Source organism: Monodelphis domestica, chromosome 4, assembly GCF_027887165.1.
Source record: "Monodelphis domestica isolate mMonDom1 chromosome 4, mMonDom1.pri, whole genome shotgun sequence".
In the NCBI taxonomy this organism is placed as follows: Eukaryota; Metazoa; Chordata; class Mammalia; order Didelphimorphia; family Didelphidae; genus Monodelphis; species Monodelphis domestica.
Genome location: NC_077230.1, coordinates 175,501,264 through 175,523,508, shown reverse-complemented (window position 1 = coordinate 175,523,508; position 22,245 = coordinate 175,501,264). Strand labels below are relative to the sequence as shown.

General features: G+C 33.6%; 1 protein-coding gene across 1 annotated transcript in view; it reads left to right on the top strand.

Moving 5' to 3' along the window:
* The window catches only part of LOC100016648 (sodium channel protein type 9 subunit alpha), a 228,785-nt gene that overhangs the window by 139,565 nt on the left and 66,975 nt on the right, over window positions 1-22,245 (top strand). Inside the window, exons 10-16 of the mRNA XM_007494304.2 lie at window positions 5,246-5,452; window positions 7,972-8,259; window positions 9,432-9,803; window positions 12,299-12,431; window positions 13,353-13,591; window positions 18,737-18,910; window positions 19,241-19,597. Of these exons, the coding sequence (XP_007494366.1) occupies window positions 5,246-5,452; window positions 7,972-8,259; window positions 9,432-9,803; window positions 12,299-12,431; window positions 13,353-13,591; window positions 18,737-18,910; window positions 19,241-19,597 (1,770 nt within the window). The remainder of the gene's footprint in view (window positions 1-5,245; window positions 5,453-7,971; window positions 8,260-9,431; window positions 9,804-12,298; window positions 12,432-13,352; window positions 13,592-18,736; window positions 18,911-19,240; window positions 19,598-22,245) is intronic.

The following is a 22,245-nucleotide window of genomic DNA, read 5'->3' as shown; positions in this document are numbered from 1 at the left end:
TTCTCTTCTGTTTCTTAACCAGTGCCATCTTGTTTTGATGACCACTGCTTTATAGTATAGTTTGAGATCTTGTACTGCTAGGCCTCCCTCCTTCATATATTTTTTTTCATTATTTCCCCGGATATCATTGTTCTTTTGTTCTTCCAAATGAACTTTGTTATAGATTTTTTTTCTGATTCAGTAAAAAAGTTCCTTGGTAGTTTGATAGGTATGTCACTAAATAAGTAAATTAATTTGGGTAGGATTGTCATTTTGATTATGTTATCTCACCCTACCCATGAGCAATTAATGTTTTTTTAATTGTTTAGATCTAGTTTTAATTGTGTGGAAAGTGTTTTGTAGTTGTGTTCATATAATTCCTGTGTTTGCCTTGGCAGATAGATTCCTAAGTATTTTATATTGTCTAGGGTGATTTCAATTGGAATTTTCCTTCCTAATTCTTGCTGCTGAAATGTGTTGGAAATATGCAGAAATGTTGATGACTTAATGTGGGTTTATTTTGTATCCTGCAACTTTGTTAAAGTTTCTTTTTAGTTGATTCTCTAGGATTCTTTAAGTAGACCATCATACCATCTGCAAAGAGTCATAGTTTGGTCTCCTCGTTACCTATTTTAATACCTTCAATTTCTTTTTCTTCTCTAATTCCTACTGCTAGTGTTTCTAGTACAATGTCAAATAATAGAGGTGATAATGGGCATCCTTGTTTCACTCCTGATCTTATTGGGAAGGCTTCTAATTTATCCCCATTGCAGATGATGCTTGCTGATGGTTTTAGATATATATTGTTTATTATTTTTAGAAAAGGCCATTCTATTCCTATACTTCCTAGTGTTTTCAATAGGAATGAATGTTGTATTTTGTCAAAGGCTTTTTCTGCATCTATTGAGATAATCATGTGGTTTTTGTTGGTTTGCTTATTGATATGGTCAATTAGGTGGATGGTTATTCTAATATTGAACCTTCTTGCATTCCTGTGATAAATCCCACAAAATCATCATGAATAATCCTCATGATCACTTGCTGGAGTCTTTTTCCTAGTATTCTATTTTAAGATTTTTGTACCTTTATTCATTAAGGAGATTGGTATATAATTTTCTTTCTCTGCTTTTAACCTACCTGGTTTTGGAATCAGTACCATATTTGTGTCATAAAAGGAATTTGATAGAGTCCTTCTTTGCTTATTATGTCAAATTGTTTGTATAGTATTTAATTAGTTGTTCTTTGAATGTATGATAGAATTTACTTGTGAATCCACTAGGCCCTGGAGATTTTTTCTTAGGGAGTTCTTTGATGGCTTGTTCAATTTCTTTTCCTTATATGAGATTATTTAAGTATTCTAGTTCTTCTGTTAATCTAGGCAATTTATATTTTTGTAAATATTCATCCATATCACCTAGATAGCTGTATTTTTTGCCATATAATTGGGCAAAATAGTTTTTAATGATTGTCTTAATTTCACATTCAGTAGAGGTGAGGTTTCTCTTTTCATCTTTGAGACCGATAATTTTGTTTTCTTGTTTCCATTTTTTATTTGATTGACCCGTACTTTGTCTATTTTATTTGTTTTTTCAAATTACCAGCTTCTAATCTTATTCAGTAATTCAATAGTTCTTTTTTTCATTTTCAATTTTATTAATTTCTCTTTTAAGTTTTAGGATATCTAATTTAGTTTTTACCTGGGGATTTTTAATTTGTTCTCTCTCTAGTTTTTTAATTTGCATGCCCAATTCATTGAACTCTGCTCTCCCAAATTTCTTAATATATGCACTCAAAGATATAAATTGCCCCCTGAGTAATGCTTTAGCTGCATCTCATAGATATTGATATGATGTCTTATCATCATTGTTGTTCTCTTCAATGAAACTATTGTTTCTATGACTTGTTCTTTAACTGATTTTTGAGAATCATATTATTTAATTTCCAATTAATTTTTGGTGTGTCTCTCCATGTACCCTTGCTAATCATTATTTAATGCATTATTATCTGAAAAGGTTGAATTAATTATTGCTGCTTTTTTTGCATTTGTTTCCCATGTTTTTATGCCCAAGTACATGGTCAATCTTTGTGAAGTACCACGTGCTGCTGAAAAGGTGTATTCATTTTTGTCCCTATTTATTTTTCTCCATATATCTATTAACTCCAATTTTTCTAAGATTTCATTTACATCTCTTACCTCTTTCTTGTTTATTTTTGGTTTGATTTATCTAGATCTGATAGAGGAAGGTTTAGGTCTCTCACTAGTATAGTTTTACTATCATTTTTCCCTAAAGCCTCAATAATTTCTCCTTTAAAAATTTGAATGCTATACCATTTGATGCATACATGTGAGCACTGATATTTCCTCATTGTCTATACTGCCTTTTATCAGGATGTAAGTACCTCACCTATCTCTTTTAATCATATCTATTTTTACTCATAGAAACAATTTTTAACAATTGTTTTCTGACATTTTGTGATTCAGGTTCTCTCCCTCTTACCTCTCCAAGGCAGTAAATTATCTGTTATAGATTATACCAGTGATTTCATGCAATGAATGTTTTTACATTCCTCGTGCTACTATAGAAGACACATATCACACATACAATTAAAACTGAAGGAAATAACATGAAAGATGGTGTACTTTGACCTACAATCAGGCACTAATAGTTCCTTCTTTAGCTGTGGATAGCATTGTTTTATCATGAGTTCCGTAGGATGATCATGGAATCTTATTTTGCTGATAATAGTTTAATGTTTCACAGTTGATCATTGCACAATATTTCTGTCATTGTATAGATTAGTCTTCTGGTTGTGCTGCTTTCACTTTGCATCAGTTCATGTAAGTCATTCCAGGTATTTCTGAACATATCTTTGTCGTTTCTTATGGCACAGTTGTATTCGATGACAGCAATATACCACAACTTGTTCAGCTATTCCCAAATTGATGAACATCCTCTCAGTTTCAATTTCTTTGTCACTGAAAAAAAAGTGCTGCTAAAAATATTTTTGATCAAGTACGTCCTGTTCTCCCATCTTAGATCTCTTTGGGATACAGACCCTGGAGTGGTATTGCAATACCACTACTATTTTTCAAACTCTATTCCTAAAATTCCACTATAGTGAATTTTCAGCTCTGTTACACTAAATTAGAAAAAGAATTAAGAACTGAAGGACTTGGAAAATCACAGGCCCCAAAATGAATGAAGTGACTGCCTTCCCAAGAATTAGGGCTTAGAAAATTTATTTAGTTCATTATCTGCAAAGTATAATTTTTTATCTTCTTGTCACATTATTAATTAGTAAATTACTACTCTCATTTTACTTTAGTGACCAGAGTTTTTATAGCTTTCAAAATTTACCCAACTGAATCCTAGAAAATAATTTATTGCTGTGACAATGTATTTTATAATATCTTACATATTAATAAATGCTAATTAAAGTAGATTTGAAAAAGTATTGATAAAAACAGTAGACAAAAACATCCTGATATTTAATATTTACTAAATAGCTCTGATATGTTACTGTAGAAACATAAAATCAAAGTAATTAAACATTCCATTATTATCTCCTTTATGTTTGTATATTTCTAATAAATTAAGCTTTTTAGGATGTAGGAAGTAATACGTGAATCAGAATAATATTAATTTGTTTTTGTTTTTTACTGTATCTATGACATCATTTGTATAGGATGCTCCTAATGAGAAATTTCCTCTATTTATAAACTTTAGTAACTTCTTTTTAACTTTCAGACTTAAGGAGTACATGGGTTTAGAGGTTAAGTAATTAAGTAAGGTTAAGTAACTGTGTTAGAATCATTATATACATCTTTATGTATGTATATATATACATATGTATATATATATTGCAGTATCTAATATATCTAATATATTAAGTTGTATATTCCTGAGTCTCAAACTGAATCTCTATTCATTATACCATACCATGCTTAAGTTATTTTTAAAAATGTTTATTATATTTCTTTATCAATTTAATTATATCTGTTAAATAATTATTAGGAACTTAATGATAGTTCAAACTTAGCATGTAAATATGTTTTCTGACATATAGATTGCTGCAGTTTCTCTGTAGTACTGATTATTTGCTACTCAGATGTCTGAAAACAAAATTATATAATAGAAGATTTCTGAGTATGTGTATATGTATTAGGAAGTTGGGGGGAAAACAAATCAACAGCAAATGCAGTTAAGAAGGCTTTCTGTAATGGAGGGGGAGATGAACATCTCATCACTGTTCTTCTTTCCTATGTGTGTGTCCTGTTTTTCTAATCCAGTTAGTTTTGTAAATAGTAATGAATCACCAATAGTCAGTCATATGCCATCTTCTTGCTATTTCCATGGTTTCTCTTCTCTCCAAGCTCATACCTAACTAATTACCTACCTGTTAAAATGTTTTCATAAATTTAGAATCAAATAATATATCGATTGCATAGATTTGGGGCTTGAATTATATACCATAAAAGTCATTTTGTGTGAAGTTGGAAGCACAGGTTTTTAGACTTGAAAAGGAATTCCTAGATCATTTATTATAAAAATGATTCCTGGAATCATCAATGACTAGTAAAGCTAATAATTTATTAAAAATACTTATGGAGATATTCTCAGATTGTGAATAAACACAGTGTAGTTATAATAAACTATTGCTTTTGTTACTTAGAGAAGTAGCATCAAACAAACAGAAAGGAATCTCTGCTTCTACATATTGTCTCAGGAAATGATACAAATAAGTATTATCTATGTTAATTTTTTTTTAATTTTATAAAATGGTTGCCAAGTACATTTCAAGCTGGGTCCTTTCATTCATTCTGGGGAACTTGTGGGGCCAACTGTGAGTTTGATGCCTGATTCTAACTACCTTTCTCTAATTATGAAAACAGACAGCTGTAGCATTGTGCCTGAATATGATATTCACATAAGAGATGGCCAGAGGTTTATGCTACATACGTTTTTTAGGACTAGTAGTATCTTCATTGAGATAGTCAATATATTTGTGGAAAAGCACCTATTATGAAATTATAACATATGACTTCTATTAGACTTCTTGGTTATTCACTGATTTTCTTCCTCTTATGATACAGATGACTTAGCCATATTATATTCTATACTTAGAAGAGCATTATCTCCTTGAGAAAAGAATCAGCCTAATTTTTATGTTGGCCTTTCTAATGCTTTATATGTGGTAGATGCACAATACATGTCTTATAAATTGAACCTAAAGAGAAAATAACTTTTTGTTTCTCATTCTCCAGACCTTACGTGCTGCTGGGAAGACATACATGATATTTTTTGTTGTGGTGATTTTCTTGGGCTCATTCTATCTGATAAACTTGATCTTGGCTGTAGTTGCCATGGCCTATGAAGAACAGAATCAGGCAACTATTGAAGAAGCTCGGCAAAAAGAGTTGGAATTTCAGCAGATGTTAGACCGGCTTAAAAAAGAACAAGAGGAGGCAGAGGTATCATAGAACTGGCTTTAAAAGGCTTCACAAAAATAGAAATATAAAAGTTACATCCAGAGCTCCTGACTCCCAAACAAGATTTATCTAATGGCTTCTTCCTTTTCTTATATTGAATTTTAAGTGAAACTGTGCTTGAAGAATCGTCCCTCTACAGATGCCAGCTGAGCTGTCAAAAAAATTATCCTAAAGCCCAAGTCTATGTTCCTCCCTTCTACTACCCCTTTCAATAAAATCCAGTGGCTCCCTATCACCTCCAGATGTAAAATGCAAAATCTTTTGCTTGGTGTTTAAAGTCCTTTATAATCTTCCCCATCCCTTTCCAGTCTTTTTACTGATTACAACCCTTGTCCCTTCACTGAAATCATCTCCCTTCCCTGAACTGTTTTTCCTTCTCTCTCATTCATGGAGGGATTTTCCTCTTTACCTCTATCACCTGGTTCCCTTGGTTTCCTTCAAACCCCAGTGAAAAGGAAGCCTTTTGCCATCCCCCTTAATTCTAGCACCTTTTCTCCATTATTTCTAATTTTTCATATATATATATATATATATCCTATTTTGTATATATTTATATTTTATCCTGACAATAACTCTAAGACATAGAGACAAATATATTTATTTGCAACTTCCCGGTCTGCCTCCTCAGTTAGATTGTGAGGTTCTCAATGGCAGGCACTGTCTTTTTACCTTTCTTAGCTGGATATCTCAGTGGATAGAGTACCAGGCATGGAGTAAAGACTAACCTCAGACACTTAAAAACGGTATGACTCTGGGCAAATCATGTAATTCATTTTGTTTTAGTTCCTCATCTATAAAATGAACTGGAGAAGGAACTGGCAAAGCACTTGGGTATCTTTGCTGAGAAAACTATTCTATAGGGGATCATGAAGAATCAGACTCAACTGAAATAATTGAATATCACATCATGTAACAATGTATTTAGTGCAGAGCCCAATACTTAACAAAATCTTTATTAACTACTTAATAAATGTTTTTTAGTTAATTATTGACCATCAGGGTATTTCCTGCCTTCTGGGCACTGGGACTTAAAATTTCTAAACACTTTAGATGTGGAAATTTTTCTGCAGCAATTGTTAATTAAGAGTTCTAAGATTTCATTAAGAATCACAGACACATTGATTTGCAATTATGAATTTCTACTGTCAGTTAATTCTATATTTTATAATATTATTCTATTTTTCTTGATATCCGCACATAATGTGTATCATAAATATTATTTGAATTTGATTTGTTTTAATGAATATATTATTAACTAGAGAAAACTAAATTCTACAAATCTGATTTATTACAATCATACCAGTAATAAATTATTAAGCAGTCAGTTGGATAATAATACTAGTAAAATATGTTGGAAAGAGGTTGCAATGTATCATTTATATTATAAAAATGATTATAAATCATGATGCAATCAAAATTCTATTTCAATGGCTCCATTTGACACCAAAAGTAAATTAAATTCCAGCCAACCTCTGGTAAGTCCTAGACTCCTTGAGAGATGCTGAGGTATGAATCTAGTGACAGACATGTGTGTGTTTGAGGATCAGTTTAGCTAAATTTGGAGGCAAGGTTAATCCTGTTGTGACCTGTGGGGTGATGTGTCTTTGGTCCACTGAAACTTTCAGAGACTATCCACTAAATCACAAGAGCATCTTTCCATAGAGGGAGAATCTATGCAAATGAATTTTTTTTAAATACATGAGGAGTTGAAGAACAAATGAGGAAACAAAGTTTAGTAAAAAGAACATTAGTATGGAGTGAAATGACCTGGCCTCAAATCCTGCCTCTGGCACTTATTTTCTATTAACTTTTGGCAAGTTCTTTAGCCTCCCTGGGCCAAAGTTGAATCTTCTTTAAAACAAAGTTATTAAACTAGATGGTCTCTGTGGTCTTGTTTGCCTATGTACTTATGATTCTATGAAATGGACAAATCCTTGGTGAATGGAACTGGAATGTATATAGTGTAAAGATCACTAAACATGAATCCATAAGATCTGAATTCTACTCCTGCCTCTACTATTCAGGAGCTCTGTGAGGTTAGGAAAATCACTTCAGCCATCTGAAGCCTCCATTTCCTTATGTGTAAAATGGGAAAATAACACCTATAGTACCTACCTTTTCAGTGAGTTGGGGGAAGATGGGGAGGATCAAATGAGGAATTATATATAATTTATAGACCTTAAAGCACTACACAAATGTTAGGCAGTTAATGATATAGTGTGCAGCACTAAACCAGGAGTCAAAAAGACCTGAATTCAAATCCAACTTCAGAAACTTATTAATTATATGATCCTGGATAAATTAATTGCTTAGTTTCCTCATCTGCAAAATGAGTATACTATGGCACCTATGTCTTAGAGTTATTGTCAGGATAAAATAACATTCATAAAATGCTTTACCACCCTCAAAGTGCTTTAGAAAAGCTAGCTATTATTATGGCTGAGTTTTTGAAAATTTTATGGTGTTGTTTCTAACTATTTAATTTCTTCTTGGCTGCACAGGCAATAATAGCAGCAGCAGATGAGTATACAAGTATTGGTGGAGGCAAAGTTATGGGACTTTCAGAAAGTTCTTCTGAAACATCCAAACTGAGCTCAAAGAGTGCTAAAGAAAGACGTAATCGAAGGAAGAAAAAGAATCAGAAAAAACAGTCCAGTGGGGATGAAAAGAGAGACAATGAAAAATTATCTAAATCTGAATCTGATGAGAGTATCAGGAAAAAAAGTTTTCACCTGGGTGTTGAAGGACATAAACTAGCTCGAGAAAAGAGGATGTCTTCTCCCAATCAGGTACCACTTACTTAATGATTCATTATTAATTAATGCCATTAATTAATTATGTATTAACATTAATTAACAAATTAATTTATCATTAATTAACATCATTTACATCAATTAATAAATTTCATTTATTAACGAGTATTTATTACATGCCTGTTGTATGCAGACCCTAGAAACACTCTCAAATATCTTAAATTCTACTATTGGTGATGCACCATATATGCAAATAAATACAAGCAAGTGGGAATTTTAGGCAAAGTATTCTAGAAAAAAATTGAGGAGGAGAATAGAGAACCCTTGCATCAGATATTCAGGGAGGTTTCACAGAGATGTAGGGTTTTGAGCTGAGCTTTGAAGGAAGAGAAGAATCCAAATAGGTAGAGATAAAGATGTAGTGGATTTTAGGTATTGGGATGACCTGTGCAAGTGCCATTCTCTTATGTGTAGGTCACAGACCAATTAACTCATTTGGTTTGGCTGGTATATAGAATACATGAAGGGGGATACTAAGAATTAGATGGCAAAGGTAGTTTTGAATCAGATTGTGGAGAGTCTTGCCTGCTAGATTAAGGAGTTTGTATGCTATTATATAGATAAGTGGTAGTCATTTATAGATTTTTGAAAGGGGGATGACATAGATTTGTTCATTAAAAATAATTTGGGGAACTATTGTACATGGTTGTATTGAGGAGAGAACAGACTGAAAGCAGGGATACAAAGTAGAAAAAAATTACTATTGTTGTCCAGGTGAGAGATGACAAGGACCTGAAGTAGGATGGTGGCCAGTGTATGTCTCTAGAAAGAAAAGAAAGCAAATGAAAAAATATGGAAGAAAATTGATTTAATCGGGCAGCTGACTGGCTCTGGAAGGTTAGAGAGATGAAAAGTCAAAGATGACTAACGTCTTAAACTTGGATGACTGAAAGAAGAGTAGCACCTCTGAAAATATAAGGAATTGAGAAGTGAAAGGGAACTATAAATTTATGATCCTGTGGACTGTACTCATTTTTTGCAAGGATTATTTCCTAAGCCTAACTAGTCATATTTGTTTTTGAACTTTTTTTTCTGGTTCAGTGAACAAGATTGGGGTCCTTATGTCAATGATTTTAGTGATAAAAGATTATGTAATTTATATTTTTCAGAGCCTCGGAAATATTTGTTGATATTTATTTGTCTTTCAGTCCCCCCTTAGCATTCGTGGCTCCTTACTGTCTGCAAGACGCAGCAGTAGAACAAGTCTTTTTAGCTTCAGGGGCCGAGGAAAGGATCTTGGATCTGAGACTGAATTTGCCGATGATGAGCACAGTATTTTTGGAGACAATGAAAGCAGAAGAGGTTCTCTGTTTGTGCCACACAGGCACAGAGAGCGACGGAGTAGTAACATCAGCCAAGCCAGTAGGTCTCCTCGGATGCTCCCAGTAAATGGCAAGATGCACAGTGCTGTCGACTGCAATGGTGTGGTGTCCCTGGTTGATGGTCCTACAGCCCTCATGCTGCCTAATGGACAGCTTTTGCCAGAGGTGATAATAGATAAGGCAACTTCTGATGACAGTGTAAGAAAGTTTTGAATATTCTAGGCATGACAGGCCAATTACTGTTGCATCAACTGATTACTCTTGAGAATCATCACTGCACAATCTCAGGATCTTGCAAAGCCTTTATTTAAAAAAAAAACATTAGTCCTAAGTCTTTCAATAAGTTCCATAATTATTAAGTACAATTTCTTAAATATAATACTGTATACTTATAAAATAGAATGATATAAATTCAATATAAAACAAAATACTTAAATCAAATATCTAAATAGCAATTTGATGATAAGGGAGAACAGTAGAGTTGGACTTATTAGGTCAACAGTATGGAGAACTTTCAGTATGGAAAAGAACCTTACTGATACAAATCAACAGTTTTAAAATTATAGTCTTAAAATTGTATAGGATTACTGAAAAGTTGAGTGATATGGCCATAAACACACAGCTAGTATGCATCATAAGTAGAACTTAAACGTTTGTCTTCTTGACTTCAAGGTTAACTACCAAACCATACCATTTCTTATGATATTTGTTACTAAGGGAAAAATTTATAATCATGCTACTACTTTATAATAATAAGAGTATATTATAAGAAGTTGGATGAAGATCACAGAATCAATTAGATCTAAGTTCATATCCTGACAATGACACTGACTGCTTGATGGGCAAATAACTTAACTTGTTTCTTTCCACATTTGCCAAGTGAGAATGATATGACCTCACTGCTTTATTTGTGAGGAAAACATTTTACAAAAATTATAGAGTTATCAAAATGTAAATTATTATTACTGAAGAGCATCTATATTGATGCCATCAGAAGATAACTATTTGGAAAACTGTTTTTTTGAAAAAGGATTTTAAATCATTTCCCACCTTCCCAATATCTTTATTTCATGTCTGGTTTGTGCCACATATAACTAAAAATCTATTTGCTTTGGAATTGCTTTCCAGGATGAAATTTCTTTCCCTAGAAATATTTCTGAGCATGAGGTAATGCTTTATTACCCTTAAAAATAAGGTATAAGCAATTTTCCCCTGGGGTTTTCTAAATTAGAAGACCTTAGAGTGAAATAATTAACTGTAGAGAAGTTTTGAGAACTACATAATACATCATTAAATAGCCAGAATAACTTTGACTGAGAAAGGAAAATTTTGATTACTCCTTATTTGCATTTGTATTGCCTGTTAGTACATGGTGTTATATTCCCAGCAACACTAAACTCAAGGAAGCAGAAATATATCTAATGAGTTTATATTTCAATATGCATGTGTTCAAGTGGCTTATTATACATTTTTGTTAATTTAAAAGATTAAAAAGAAAAATGTAAATATGCCATATTAAAAGCAATATTATATGTTTCCTTGGGGTTGCTTTTAAACTTTATTAATAATAATAATAAATGAATCAACCAAGCATTGATTTATTTTACCTTAAAAATAACACCATGAATTCACAATTTTTTAAACTAGAATATGTCTTCTGTGCTTGCATGATATAGCTTTGGATAGCTCTTTCTATCATATTGTTTTTAAATGTCCAATGTCAGACTTTCTTGGTTTATTGTATTGGGGTGAGGAGGTATGTGTATTGGTAAAATCTCTAAAACTTAAAATAGTCCTACTTTTAATTGTATGAAATTATCTTTTGTTATAAATTACAAATGATTTTCCTTGTAAGTCTTTATATGATGCATAAATTAGATCTCATAAAATTATTATACAACTAAAAATATAGGGAACCAATAGAAAGATATTTCTGTGGCTCCTGTGAAGAATACAATGAATAAGAAAAGTCTGATATGGTAGACTGCTTAGCTCTGAACGCGCATGAGAAAAATACTATAATCTTCCTGCTTGGATCATTATCTGGATAGTACAAAATTTATATATAATGCGAGGAGATGATTTGAAACCTTTGTTGCCACTAAATTACACAACATTAGAAAGTTTAGCTGAAGGGTGATATAAAGAGAGAGGTTTCTCATACCTTCCTATAACTCTGTAGAACCTGACTGCTCAGTTAGTTACTCAGTCTCAATAATAGCATCACTTGACCCTCCACCTGGGTGCTACATATAACTGTAGTGCATTGTATATTTTTTGAAGCCTGCATTCTAGGCTACAAGAATGAGTACTAAGGTTCAGGCTTAGCTGTATACTGCTCAAAAAGCCCCTCCAAGAGACAGGCCAAAGAGTCACAATAGCTTTTGTGAAAGAAGCTCATTATTTCTGTTAATTTGGAGGAAGAAAATTAAAAAAAAATCCCCAGGGATCCCTTAAGACTTTATTGTCACCCTTTATCCTCATAAAGTATACCATGAATAACAACAACAAAAATTGCTCCTTTTAACTATTGCCCTTTGGAAAATTGTAATCTTTACAAACAAAATTATTTAGAACAACAGAAGACAGAAAGATAGATGGTGGTAAGGGGCAGATTAAATTAAACCTGCCATTTATTTTAGAGTTAGTAAGAAGTTAGGGATGAGGTGCTAATTCATCAGATTTCTTTGCAGGGCGGGACAACTAAAATAGATCCAAATAAAAGAAGATCAAGTTCTTTCCAAATTTCTATGGATATGCTGGATGATCCCACTGTCAGACAAAGAGCACTGAGCATAGCCAGCATAATAACAAATACAATGGAAGGTATGTGATAATATTGTGAGAGTTATCAGGCATTTTTCCTCTGTTTTTAAAATAAATCAAGACCAGTTATAAGAGTAGCCTAACAATTAGGAAAGACCATAAAAAGAGAAGAATTCCTTGAAAATGAAGTGTTTGAGCATTGGGAGGGAACATTAAAATAGAATTTTCTCCTTGTATGTGTTAATTAATAAGTTAGGAATATTCAGATCAAACTAAGTAAATTCTTAACATTGTTTTTTTAATTCTGATTCTGTGATGAATATGTGAATCACCCAATACATGGGTTGGATATAAAAAAATATTTTCTTGATTAAAGACTCTGTATCCTTCTACATTTTTTTATATCTTCTATTTGAATGGGTAGAGAGAGGGCAATTATTTCCCACTTAGAGAATTTTTGGGACAAGTAGGTGGTTCAGTAGATAAAGAGCCAAGCCTAGAGAGAGGAGGTCCTGTGTTCAAATTTGGCCTCAGCCACTTCTTAACCATGTGAGCCTCAATTACCTTGTCCTTACCATTCTTCTGCCTTGGAATCAATAATTAGTTTTGATTATAAGACAGAATGTAAGTAAGGGTTTTTAAAAAAAGATTTTTGTTGCTATTTTCCTGAGGTAGATAGATGCACCTCTATTTTGGTTTGCCTCAAACATACTCACACACACACACACACACAGACACACACACACTCAAAAACACACACATATATAGTATATACTACATATACATATGGTTAGTTAGGGAGAAAATATGACACATGGACCTTTATTGCAAACACTATAATTTATTTGTCATTGTAGTATTTGGCCTGCAAATTCTAAACCAGAACTTGGTTTCAAATATCTTTCAAAAGCTAGGAACTAAATAATTAAGGTGCAAAATAATAAAATATCTGATTTTATCTATCACTCCTTTTCTCTCTAGAACTTGAAGAATCCAGACAGAAATGTCCACCTTGGTGGTATAAATTTGCTAACACTTTTCTCATTTGGAATTGCTCACCAAGGTGGCTGAAATTCAAAAAGTTCATCCATTTAATTGTGATGGATCCATTTGTTGATCTTGCCATTACTATTTGCATAGTTTTAAATACATTATTTATGGCCATGGAACATTACCCAATGACTGAAGGATTTAAAAATATGCTTACTGTGGGGAATCTGGTAAGTCTTTCTTGATATCCATGTATCTTTTAAAAACAACTTTTCTTTCTGAACATCACCCCAATCATTTTATTTTTTATAATTTAGATAGATCTACTGTAAGTGTATTACAAATACTTTGTTTAATTGTATTCACAATTCATAGGCTTATTTGTTCCTGTGATGGTTTTTACGTCTGATTATTAGTAATGGTTTAAATTTTTGAGCTATGTTCATTACCATCAAATTGACAAATAGATTTGGAGTCTAGTCTTTTGACTGAGGATCTTTGATCCCTTTTTAAAATAAAGTGTGAGCTGATATCATTGCAAAAATTTCTCTGAATATTGAAGGCAACACTGTCAACTTTGATTTTTTTTTTGAAAATTGAAAATTCTATTTTGGAATAGTTGAATGAATGAATAGAAATGTAGTGTATAGTAAAAAATGTTTCTTCCATACTATTGTGCTGTATTCAGACTAAATCTAGAACACTTTTCAGTTCTGAGTCCCATCTTTGGAAGCACAGGCTTGTGGAACATTCTGAGGTAGTTGGTGGTGGGACAGGTTATGGGGCAAGGAAGGAGTAAGATGAAACAAGAATGCAAAGCTAGATTGTGGAAAGCCTAGAATATCTGCCTTCATAGTCTGAATTTTATTCAACAGGCAATATGATGCAAGTCATTGGAGTGTTTAAACAGAGAAAGGATGTTATTAGGTCTGTGAATGAGATTTAATCTAGGAAATTTCTGGAAAATACATTAGAGGGAGACTAGACTGGAGGAAGCAACAGATCAAATAATCAAAGGAGAGAATGTAGAAATGAGAGGGTGGGTAGGAGGATCAAATGAAGGGAAAAAAGATTCAAAAGGAACATTCAGAAAAAGAGAAGAAAAGCCAGAAGAATCTGGAAGGAAAAAGGAAGAAACATTCAATATGGACAAAATGCTAGATATAGCTTAAGGAACTTGAGTACTAAAACAGTAGTTGAATTTTCCTTGTAAGAGATCATTGCTAGGGACAACTAAGTGGCTCAGTGGATAGAGATTCAGGCCTGGAGACAGAAGGTCTTGGTTATAATCTGGCCTGGACACTTTCTAGCTGTATGACCCTGGACAAATCACTTAACCTCAATTGTCTCATCCTTCTGTTCTAGTTTGGAAGCAATACTTAGCATTGATTCTAAGCCAGAAGATAAGGATTTTTAAAATAAGAGTGATCATTGCTGACCTCTGAGAGTAGTTTCAGTTGTGTTTTAAAGAATAAAATATATTCCTTGAGATGTTGAAGAGTAAGTGGGTGGTCAGGAAGTGTATTGGATGTGGACAGAGACCATTTGTGTTGTTTCCTTTGTCTAGAGAGTAAGGGAGACCTGAAATGCTTTCATATTATGCAGATGCATAGATAGATGGATAAAGTAAAATGGTCCTGATAGAGAATAGAATAGAAGCCTAACAGAAGAGATACTCTTGGTAATGAGGAGAGCACATTTTCCCCTGATACTAGAAGACAAAAGGAGTGGACACATAAGATACAAAGTATTGAGATTTATAAGGTGAGTGGAAGGGACTTATACCAGCCTCAGGCTACTCATGAATTTATAAGGCAAGGCAATCTGCTGTGATTATGTATAGTTAGGATTTAGGTCTTAAGAAGTAAAAAACCATCACCACAACAACAACTTAGAATAGTCCCTAGGAAATATGACTATTTGACTCTAGGAGTCAAGAGTTAAAGAAAGTGACTACAAAAGAGTGAGGAGTCAACTGATGTAATGTAGCATATATTTGTAAGGCACAACATTAGCACATTTTTTATTTTTATCAAGAATGTGTTGTGACCTATGAGTGAAACTAAGAAATTGGATCCTGGGGGATACTTGTGGTTGAGATTTAGCAAGGTGAAATTTGCTGAAGTCCAAAAGGGTCAAGTGATTGTAAATGAATTGAATAGGATCATGAATGGATAGCGAAGCAAGTGAAGTAGGAATATTGACTGGAAATACATGGAGGAGTTGAGAGACTAATGGGCACAGTGATGTTGAAGAGTAGATTGCCTGGAATGAGGGGAAAGCCTAAGGATTATGTCAGACAATGTAATTTCACAGTTAAGAATCTTGGAGATAATAGAACCCCCAAAGATAGTGAAGTCTAAAGTAGCCCCCATTTATTTGTGACTGAAGGGGACAGATGTGGAGATTATTACTGGAGAAATGTAAAGTCAATGTCTTATAAGAGAGAGAGTGGAGTGAGGGGGACAGATAGTTCAAATATGTAATATCATCAGTGTATACATTTTGGAAACCTACTCTATCAATGATGAATGACAATATATTTCTAATAGGTCTTTAAGAGTGGACCAGAAATACTGAGAAGACGAATGTAGATTTACACATCTGGTGTGTTTCAAAGGCAGGATTTGAATCGAGGTCATTTTGATTCCAAGGAGAGCTGCCCTCTATCCACTATGCCATGTTACCACCTCTCTATTAGAAGGATAATCAACATTAATATGAAAAGTTTTTAAAGATTTTTGTGTGCATGGGATTGAAAGGAAGGAAGGGCTAATAGATGAAAGAGTAATTGAGGAGAGATTCTCCCAGATGATCCTAAGAGTTGGTATGTGACAATAAGGATGGATACATGATTGTATGATTAGATTGTGTAATTTTTAAATGAGAAAAGTATGCAGTGGTCCCTTGCTATATAGTGGTTCACTTATCAGGCTTCACTGTATGGCAGGTTTTAAAAAGTATATATCTAATTCTGAATCCCTGAGTTTTCTATATCATAGTACTTGCTGGTGAATATTGTACTGTATACAATGAAAATGCAAGTTTGCCAACATGAGATTGTACACAGCACACTATTGGATGCTGAAATGAAAGGCAATCAACCACAGCACTGTGTTCTATATCCTGGGTGTTGATTGGCTCAGTGTTTATAAGAGTGTTGGAAAGACTAATAAGAATGTGGGAAAGGTTTATAGGTGACTTGGGAAGGCTTTATAAAGCCTTTATGTATGTGTGTGTGTATATAATAAAATAAATATAACACTGCCACTTTGTGGATTTTCACCTATCCAGGGGTCTCTGGAACTTAAATCCCACAATAGGTGAGGGCTCACTGTATTCCTATCTGATAGCAACTGAGGAAGAAAGGTGTATATATATATATATATATATATATATATATATATATATATGCTTTCCTCTCATGTTTTCACAGGTTGAGAACTGAAGAAAGATTTGTAATAATATTCTCTGCTTTGTCTTCAAAGAGAAGTCACAAATCAATTTATTACATAAGTCAAGAGTTTTTAATAAAAAGGTTGAGACTACAGTTATATTTCTTTAGTATAGAATAAGGGTTCCAGTGGGTATTATGGGAGGGGCTGTAGTGTGAGTTGTACTGTTAAATAGTTATTGTTTAATGTTTAATAACTAATACTCCAGGAAAATAAATCTATATGCTTTTAAGTTAAATTTACATTATTATAAATTTCTCCATTCCTTTATTAAGTCTAGACAGTCAACAAAATAATAAATCAAGCCCTTATTTATAGTGTTTGCTTGTTTCCAAGGTGTAAATGCTCCCATTAAATTTTTAGCAATCCTATCTCAAAAGGCTCATAATAACTTTACCTATAACTGAGGACTGGCAAATACTCCAGAAAGGATGAGGTTTATATGGAAAGAGTTATAGGAAGAAATTTAAGGGAATGAACCAACCTTTTAATATTGTAGCATAATAACAGTGGATGCTAAAGAATAGAAAGTGCCATGTTAATAGATACAGAGGAGGTGGCTGTGGAGAGAGAGCCAGGCTTAGAGATGGGAGGTCCTGGGTTCAAATCTAACCTTACACTCATAACCCCAATTGCCTACCTCTTACTGCTCTTCTGCCTTGGAACTGACACTGAGTATTAATTCTAAGACAAAAGGTAAGAGTTTAAATAATAATTATAATAATAAAAATGTGGGAATAATGCTGAGTAGATAGAAATTGGTTAACAGAAAAGGGAAAGCATAAAAGAGGCCCAGAGTTCAAACTTGAGTGTCTGAGAGAAGAAATAGTGACACTTACAGAGTTGGGTTCTCAGGGTTCTCAGATTCCTAATGTGGAATGGAAAGAAATAGCTGAATTGATATTCTAACAGACCTTGCTCCCTCAGGTACAAAGCATAGAAATTCTGGCCCTGGGGAAAGGTACTTTCCAGTCCTGCTGACTTCAGAGGCATCCCTTCTGAATACTACATCTCTAAAACTCAACACTGGGCCAATGATAACAAGAGCAGATTTGTCTTCCGCATACTTTTACCAAACAGTAATCATGAGATTCATGAGAAAAGCATCTTTCTAAATATTTTTCTTAATCTCAGCTGAAGTGCTTTGCTCATAGTCACAAAATTAATGAGTCAAAGGCTAGACTTGAATGCTAAGGTTTTTTATTTAATCTAAATCTAGTCTTCCATCCACTATTTTCTCATTTAGTATTAAAATGATGAATTAATGATGTCTTACAATGTGCTTCTTTGTCAGATTTTGGTAGTCTTACTTTGATGACCACCCTCTGATATGATTTCTTTGATTTTTTTTCCCTCCCTTCTACAAATTAATCCCTTGGGCTCTTTGTCATAGAAATGTTTTTTGGAACACTAGAGAAACATTGATAGACAAGATAGTCAAAGTTTTATCACTTAGTCAAAGGAAGACAATGTAGTACTTTGGAAAAAGCATTGAATCTGCAGTCAAAGGTTCTGGATTCAAATCCTGCCTCTGGTGTTCATCACCTGTGTGATCTCAGTCAAGTCTCACTTCAATGGACCTCAAAGACTGTATCTGTAAATGGAAGTGTCAAATGAGGTAGCCTTTGAAGTCCTTTCAAGCTGAAAAACTATGATCCATTTGTCATCTTTTAGAAAGACTTTGCCTAATTCACTCCAACATTGACCATACTTTTTTAGGCATTAATTAGATCATTACAGAATATTTGACTCTCTGGCAGTAGAAAGTATTTTTTGCCAAACATGATCTTAGGATGATGTGGATGTTCTGTGTATTTCAATTGTGTGAAAACTACTCAAGAGGAAAATCACATTTCTTGTTACCATAATAATGTGCATGGATGCTGCTGATCCTAGAATAATATATTGGTTTCCCTTTAGGTCTTCACTGGGATTTTTGCTGCAGAAATGGTTTTAAAGATAATTGCCATGGATCCATATGAGTATTTCCAAGTTGGCTGGAACATTTTTGACAGTGTCATTGTAACCCTTAGTTTAGTGGAGCTTTTCCTAGCTGATGTGGAAGGATTGTCTGTACTCCGTTCATTCAGATTGGTAAGTACAGTTTGGATATACCTTTGTATTCTACACTTGAAAAAGAAAAAAAAATAAAGAGTAGCATCCCTTGAACATTTATTTTACATAATAAAATATTGCTTTTTTAAGTTACACTAAGAATACAGCCTTATAAGATATGGAGAAAGGAAAGGAAATTCAGGAATAATGTATCAGAAGTTAAAAATACAAGCAAACTGGTCCAGATGGCAGAAGCTAAAGTTGATATTGGTTTTTAAACTTATTATATGGACTGTAATACTGAGAACTTTAAAAATAAGAACATTTATTGTTATTAATGTTGACAATGCTTTGTTTGCTTGTTTTTAGCTACGGGTTTTCAAGTTGGCAAAATCTTGGCCAACACTGAACATGCTGATAAAGATTATTGGTAACTCCGTGGGGGCTCTGGGAAACCTGACCTTGGTGTTGGCCATCATTGTCTTCATTTTTGCTGTGGTCGGCATGCAGCTTTTTGGCAAGAGCTACAAAGAATGTGTCTGCAAGATCTCCAGTGACTGTGAACTTCCACGCTGGCACATGAATGACTTTTTTCACTCCTTCCTAATTGTATTCCGAGTGCTGTGTGGAGAATGGATAGAGACTATGTGGGACTGTATGGAGGTGGCAGGTCAATCGATGTGCCTCATTGTTTACATGATGGTCATGGTGATTGGGAACCTTGTGGTATGTACTCAGAAGACTTTTAATACTCATACAGAAAGCTTGTAGAATATTGCATGGTCTGCTGCTATTTTATTTGATAACAAGTTCTTTGTATTCAACAGTCTTTAAGCTAGGTTGAGTATAAGTATGTTAATTACTTTTATTTGTAATGAAATCAGTCATGTTTATATAATTACCAGCACTTACAAAGCATTTTTGTTATAAATATTCTGTTAGCAAGATTAAATTGTATTCTTCCTATATTGCTGATAAGGAAGCTGGGACTCAGATTAAATGAATTTATCAAAATCCATAACTACTATGTGTCATGGGTGAGATTCAACACAACCTATGTCTCCTTTGTTAAGCTTAATTATTCTTTGCATTATAGCACTGTAAAACCAAACTATTATTTTATCTAGGTAAAATAGAAGTATAATATGAATGATAATATGGATATGAATATAGCTTTTGCTTCTCAATGATAAAATCATATCATTGTTGCCATAAATGAAAATGGCTTTTTTAGTCAAAGGATATTATTCGGGTTTATAAGTTGTTGTTCAGTTGTTTCAGTCATGTTTGAATCTTGTGATCCCATTTGGATTTTTCATGGCAAAGATACTGCAGTGGTTTGCCATTTCCTTCTCTAACTCACTCAATAGATGAGGAAACTTGAGGCAAACACAGTGGAGTTACTTACCCAGAGTCACAGAGCTAGTGTTTAAGGCTATATTTGAGCTCATAAAGATGAGTCTTCCTGACTATAGACCCAGCAGCACTCTGTACACTGAGATTCGAACTTAGGTTTTCTTAAATCCAGGCCCAGTATTCTATCTAGTGTACCACCTATTTGTCTTCAGGTTTATCAGTGCTTCTGTGCAAACCTTAATAGTCAGAATGTATTGTGTATCTTTTGCAAACATTTATGCTGGCATATTGCTTCCTCTTAGTTCCCTACTTCCTCTTCTCTTCTGCTTCCTGCTAATGGGACATGAGCTAATTGGCAGGAAGAGCTGGGACTAGATTCCCCTCTTCTTTGAATTCCTATTCTTCTATTTTGATGGCATCATATTGTGCTGACTTGTTGACTCAGCTTGCCTTCAATCCTTATTAGAAGGTCAGATCGCCCAGCTGAGCCACATGGAATTTTAGTGTTGAAAGTGCCTACTTTTAATGTTTCCCATTACCTGTCTCTCCCTGGGACATCAAACCGGCAAAAACTCTATGGTCATTAGAGAAGCGTATAATTCCATTCCCATTGTAGAGAGAAGACTTGTAGATAGACAGAGTTTTGATGTGTGTACACACACACACACACACACACACACACACACACACACACACACACATGACATGTAAGGCTTTACTAGTATTATGGCTTGGTTATTAACAAATATCTTTCCGGTGGTTACTATTGAGCCTGAGTGGGACTTAAGGTAATCAAACTCCTTAGAAATATTTGGTAAGTGATTTTGAGGAATAGACATGTGTGCCACTTATTTTCATATGCCTTGGTTGTAGTGAAGTGTTATTAAATGCATTTTTCCATTTGATCATTTTCTAAACATCCTCTTTCCCTTCAAACACTTTAAGGGGCAGAAAGAGCTCCATGTTCAGTTTTACCAGTTTACCAGCAGGTCAGCTTTCTGACTTAATTTATCTGACTTAATATTCTGAATATTCTGATTTATCTAGTAGATATAGACTGATTTGCAAAAGTTTTCTTTTTGCAGATTTGCACAGAATAATTATTAGCTTAGTTCTTAGAGTTGGAAGACATAATGACGTCATCTGGTCTCACCCCTACATTCAGACAGTCAAGGTGTTATATCTATTTTGCATTTCAAAAAAATGAGTTTCAGAAAGGACAAATGATCTGAGCAGGGTCACATAGCAAGTAACCATAATAGGATAAGACTAAGCAAGTTAGTTTTCCATCTCCATACCAATGATTTCCTTCACTGATTAAACAAAAATATTTTAATGTATTTTAAACAACTTTCACTGGCACCTTACTCATTTAGGATTTGAGAATATAGTTATTAGAATTTTCTTATTTTATATCATATACCATCATTTTTTTTCTATTTTCTATTTTCTATTACCTTTTCTTTTGGTGTTCTCTCACAACAGTATTACTTGATGTGGTGCGAAGACAACCAATAATCATTAGATAGGTAAAAATAAGAAACATTCACAAGCTTTTTAACCAATGCAGAGACAAATAAGGCTGCAGATTCTGAAACCTCAAAGGAATCATTGGGAATCATGTATCTGAGAGGTGTCAAAATGCCCAGGTTTGGGGGCCAGCAACACTCTCTAGTACAACTTGAAAAAGATTAAAATAAAATTGGGAAATATTGAACAAAATAACTGTAATAAGATATAGATAGCATTATATTTCAAATTTTGGTTAATGTATTGCCCATAGGCATCCTGATATACAGATTAGTGCCCTTCATCTTTCTTTTTGAATTTGATACCACTGATATAGCTCATCTCCTTTGTTGTACAAATGAAGAAATTTTGACCAAGAAAAGGGAAATAATTCACAATTTAGTGACAGAAATAGAACTTATCTTGATCATAACTAATCAAGATCTGGCCATAGTATAATTTATGTCTTCCGTTTGCTATCTCTTTTCCAGCTCATTTTACAGATGAGG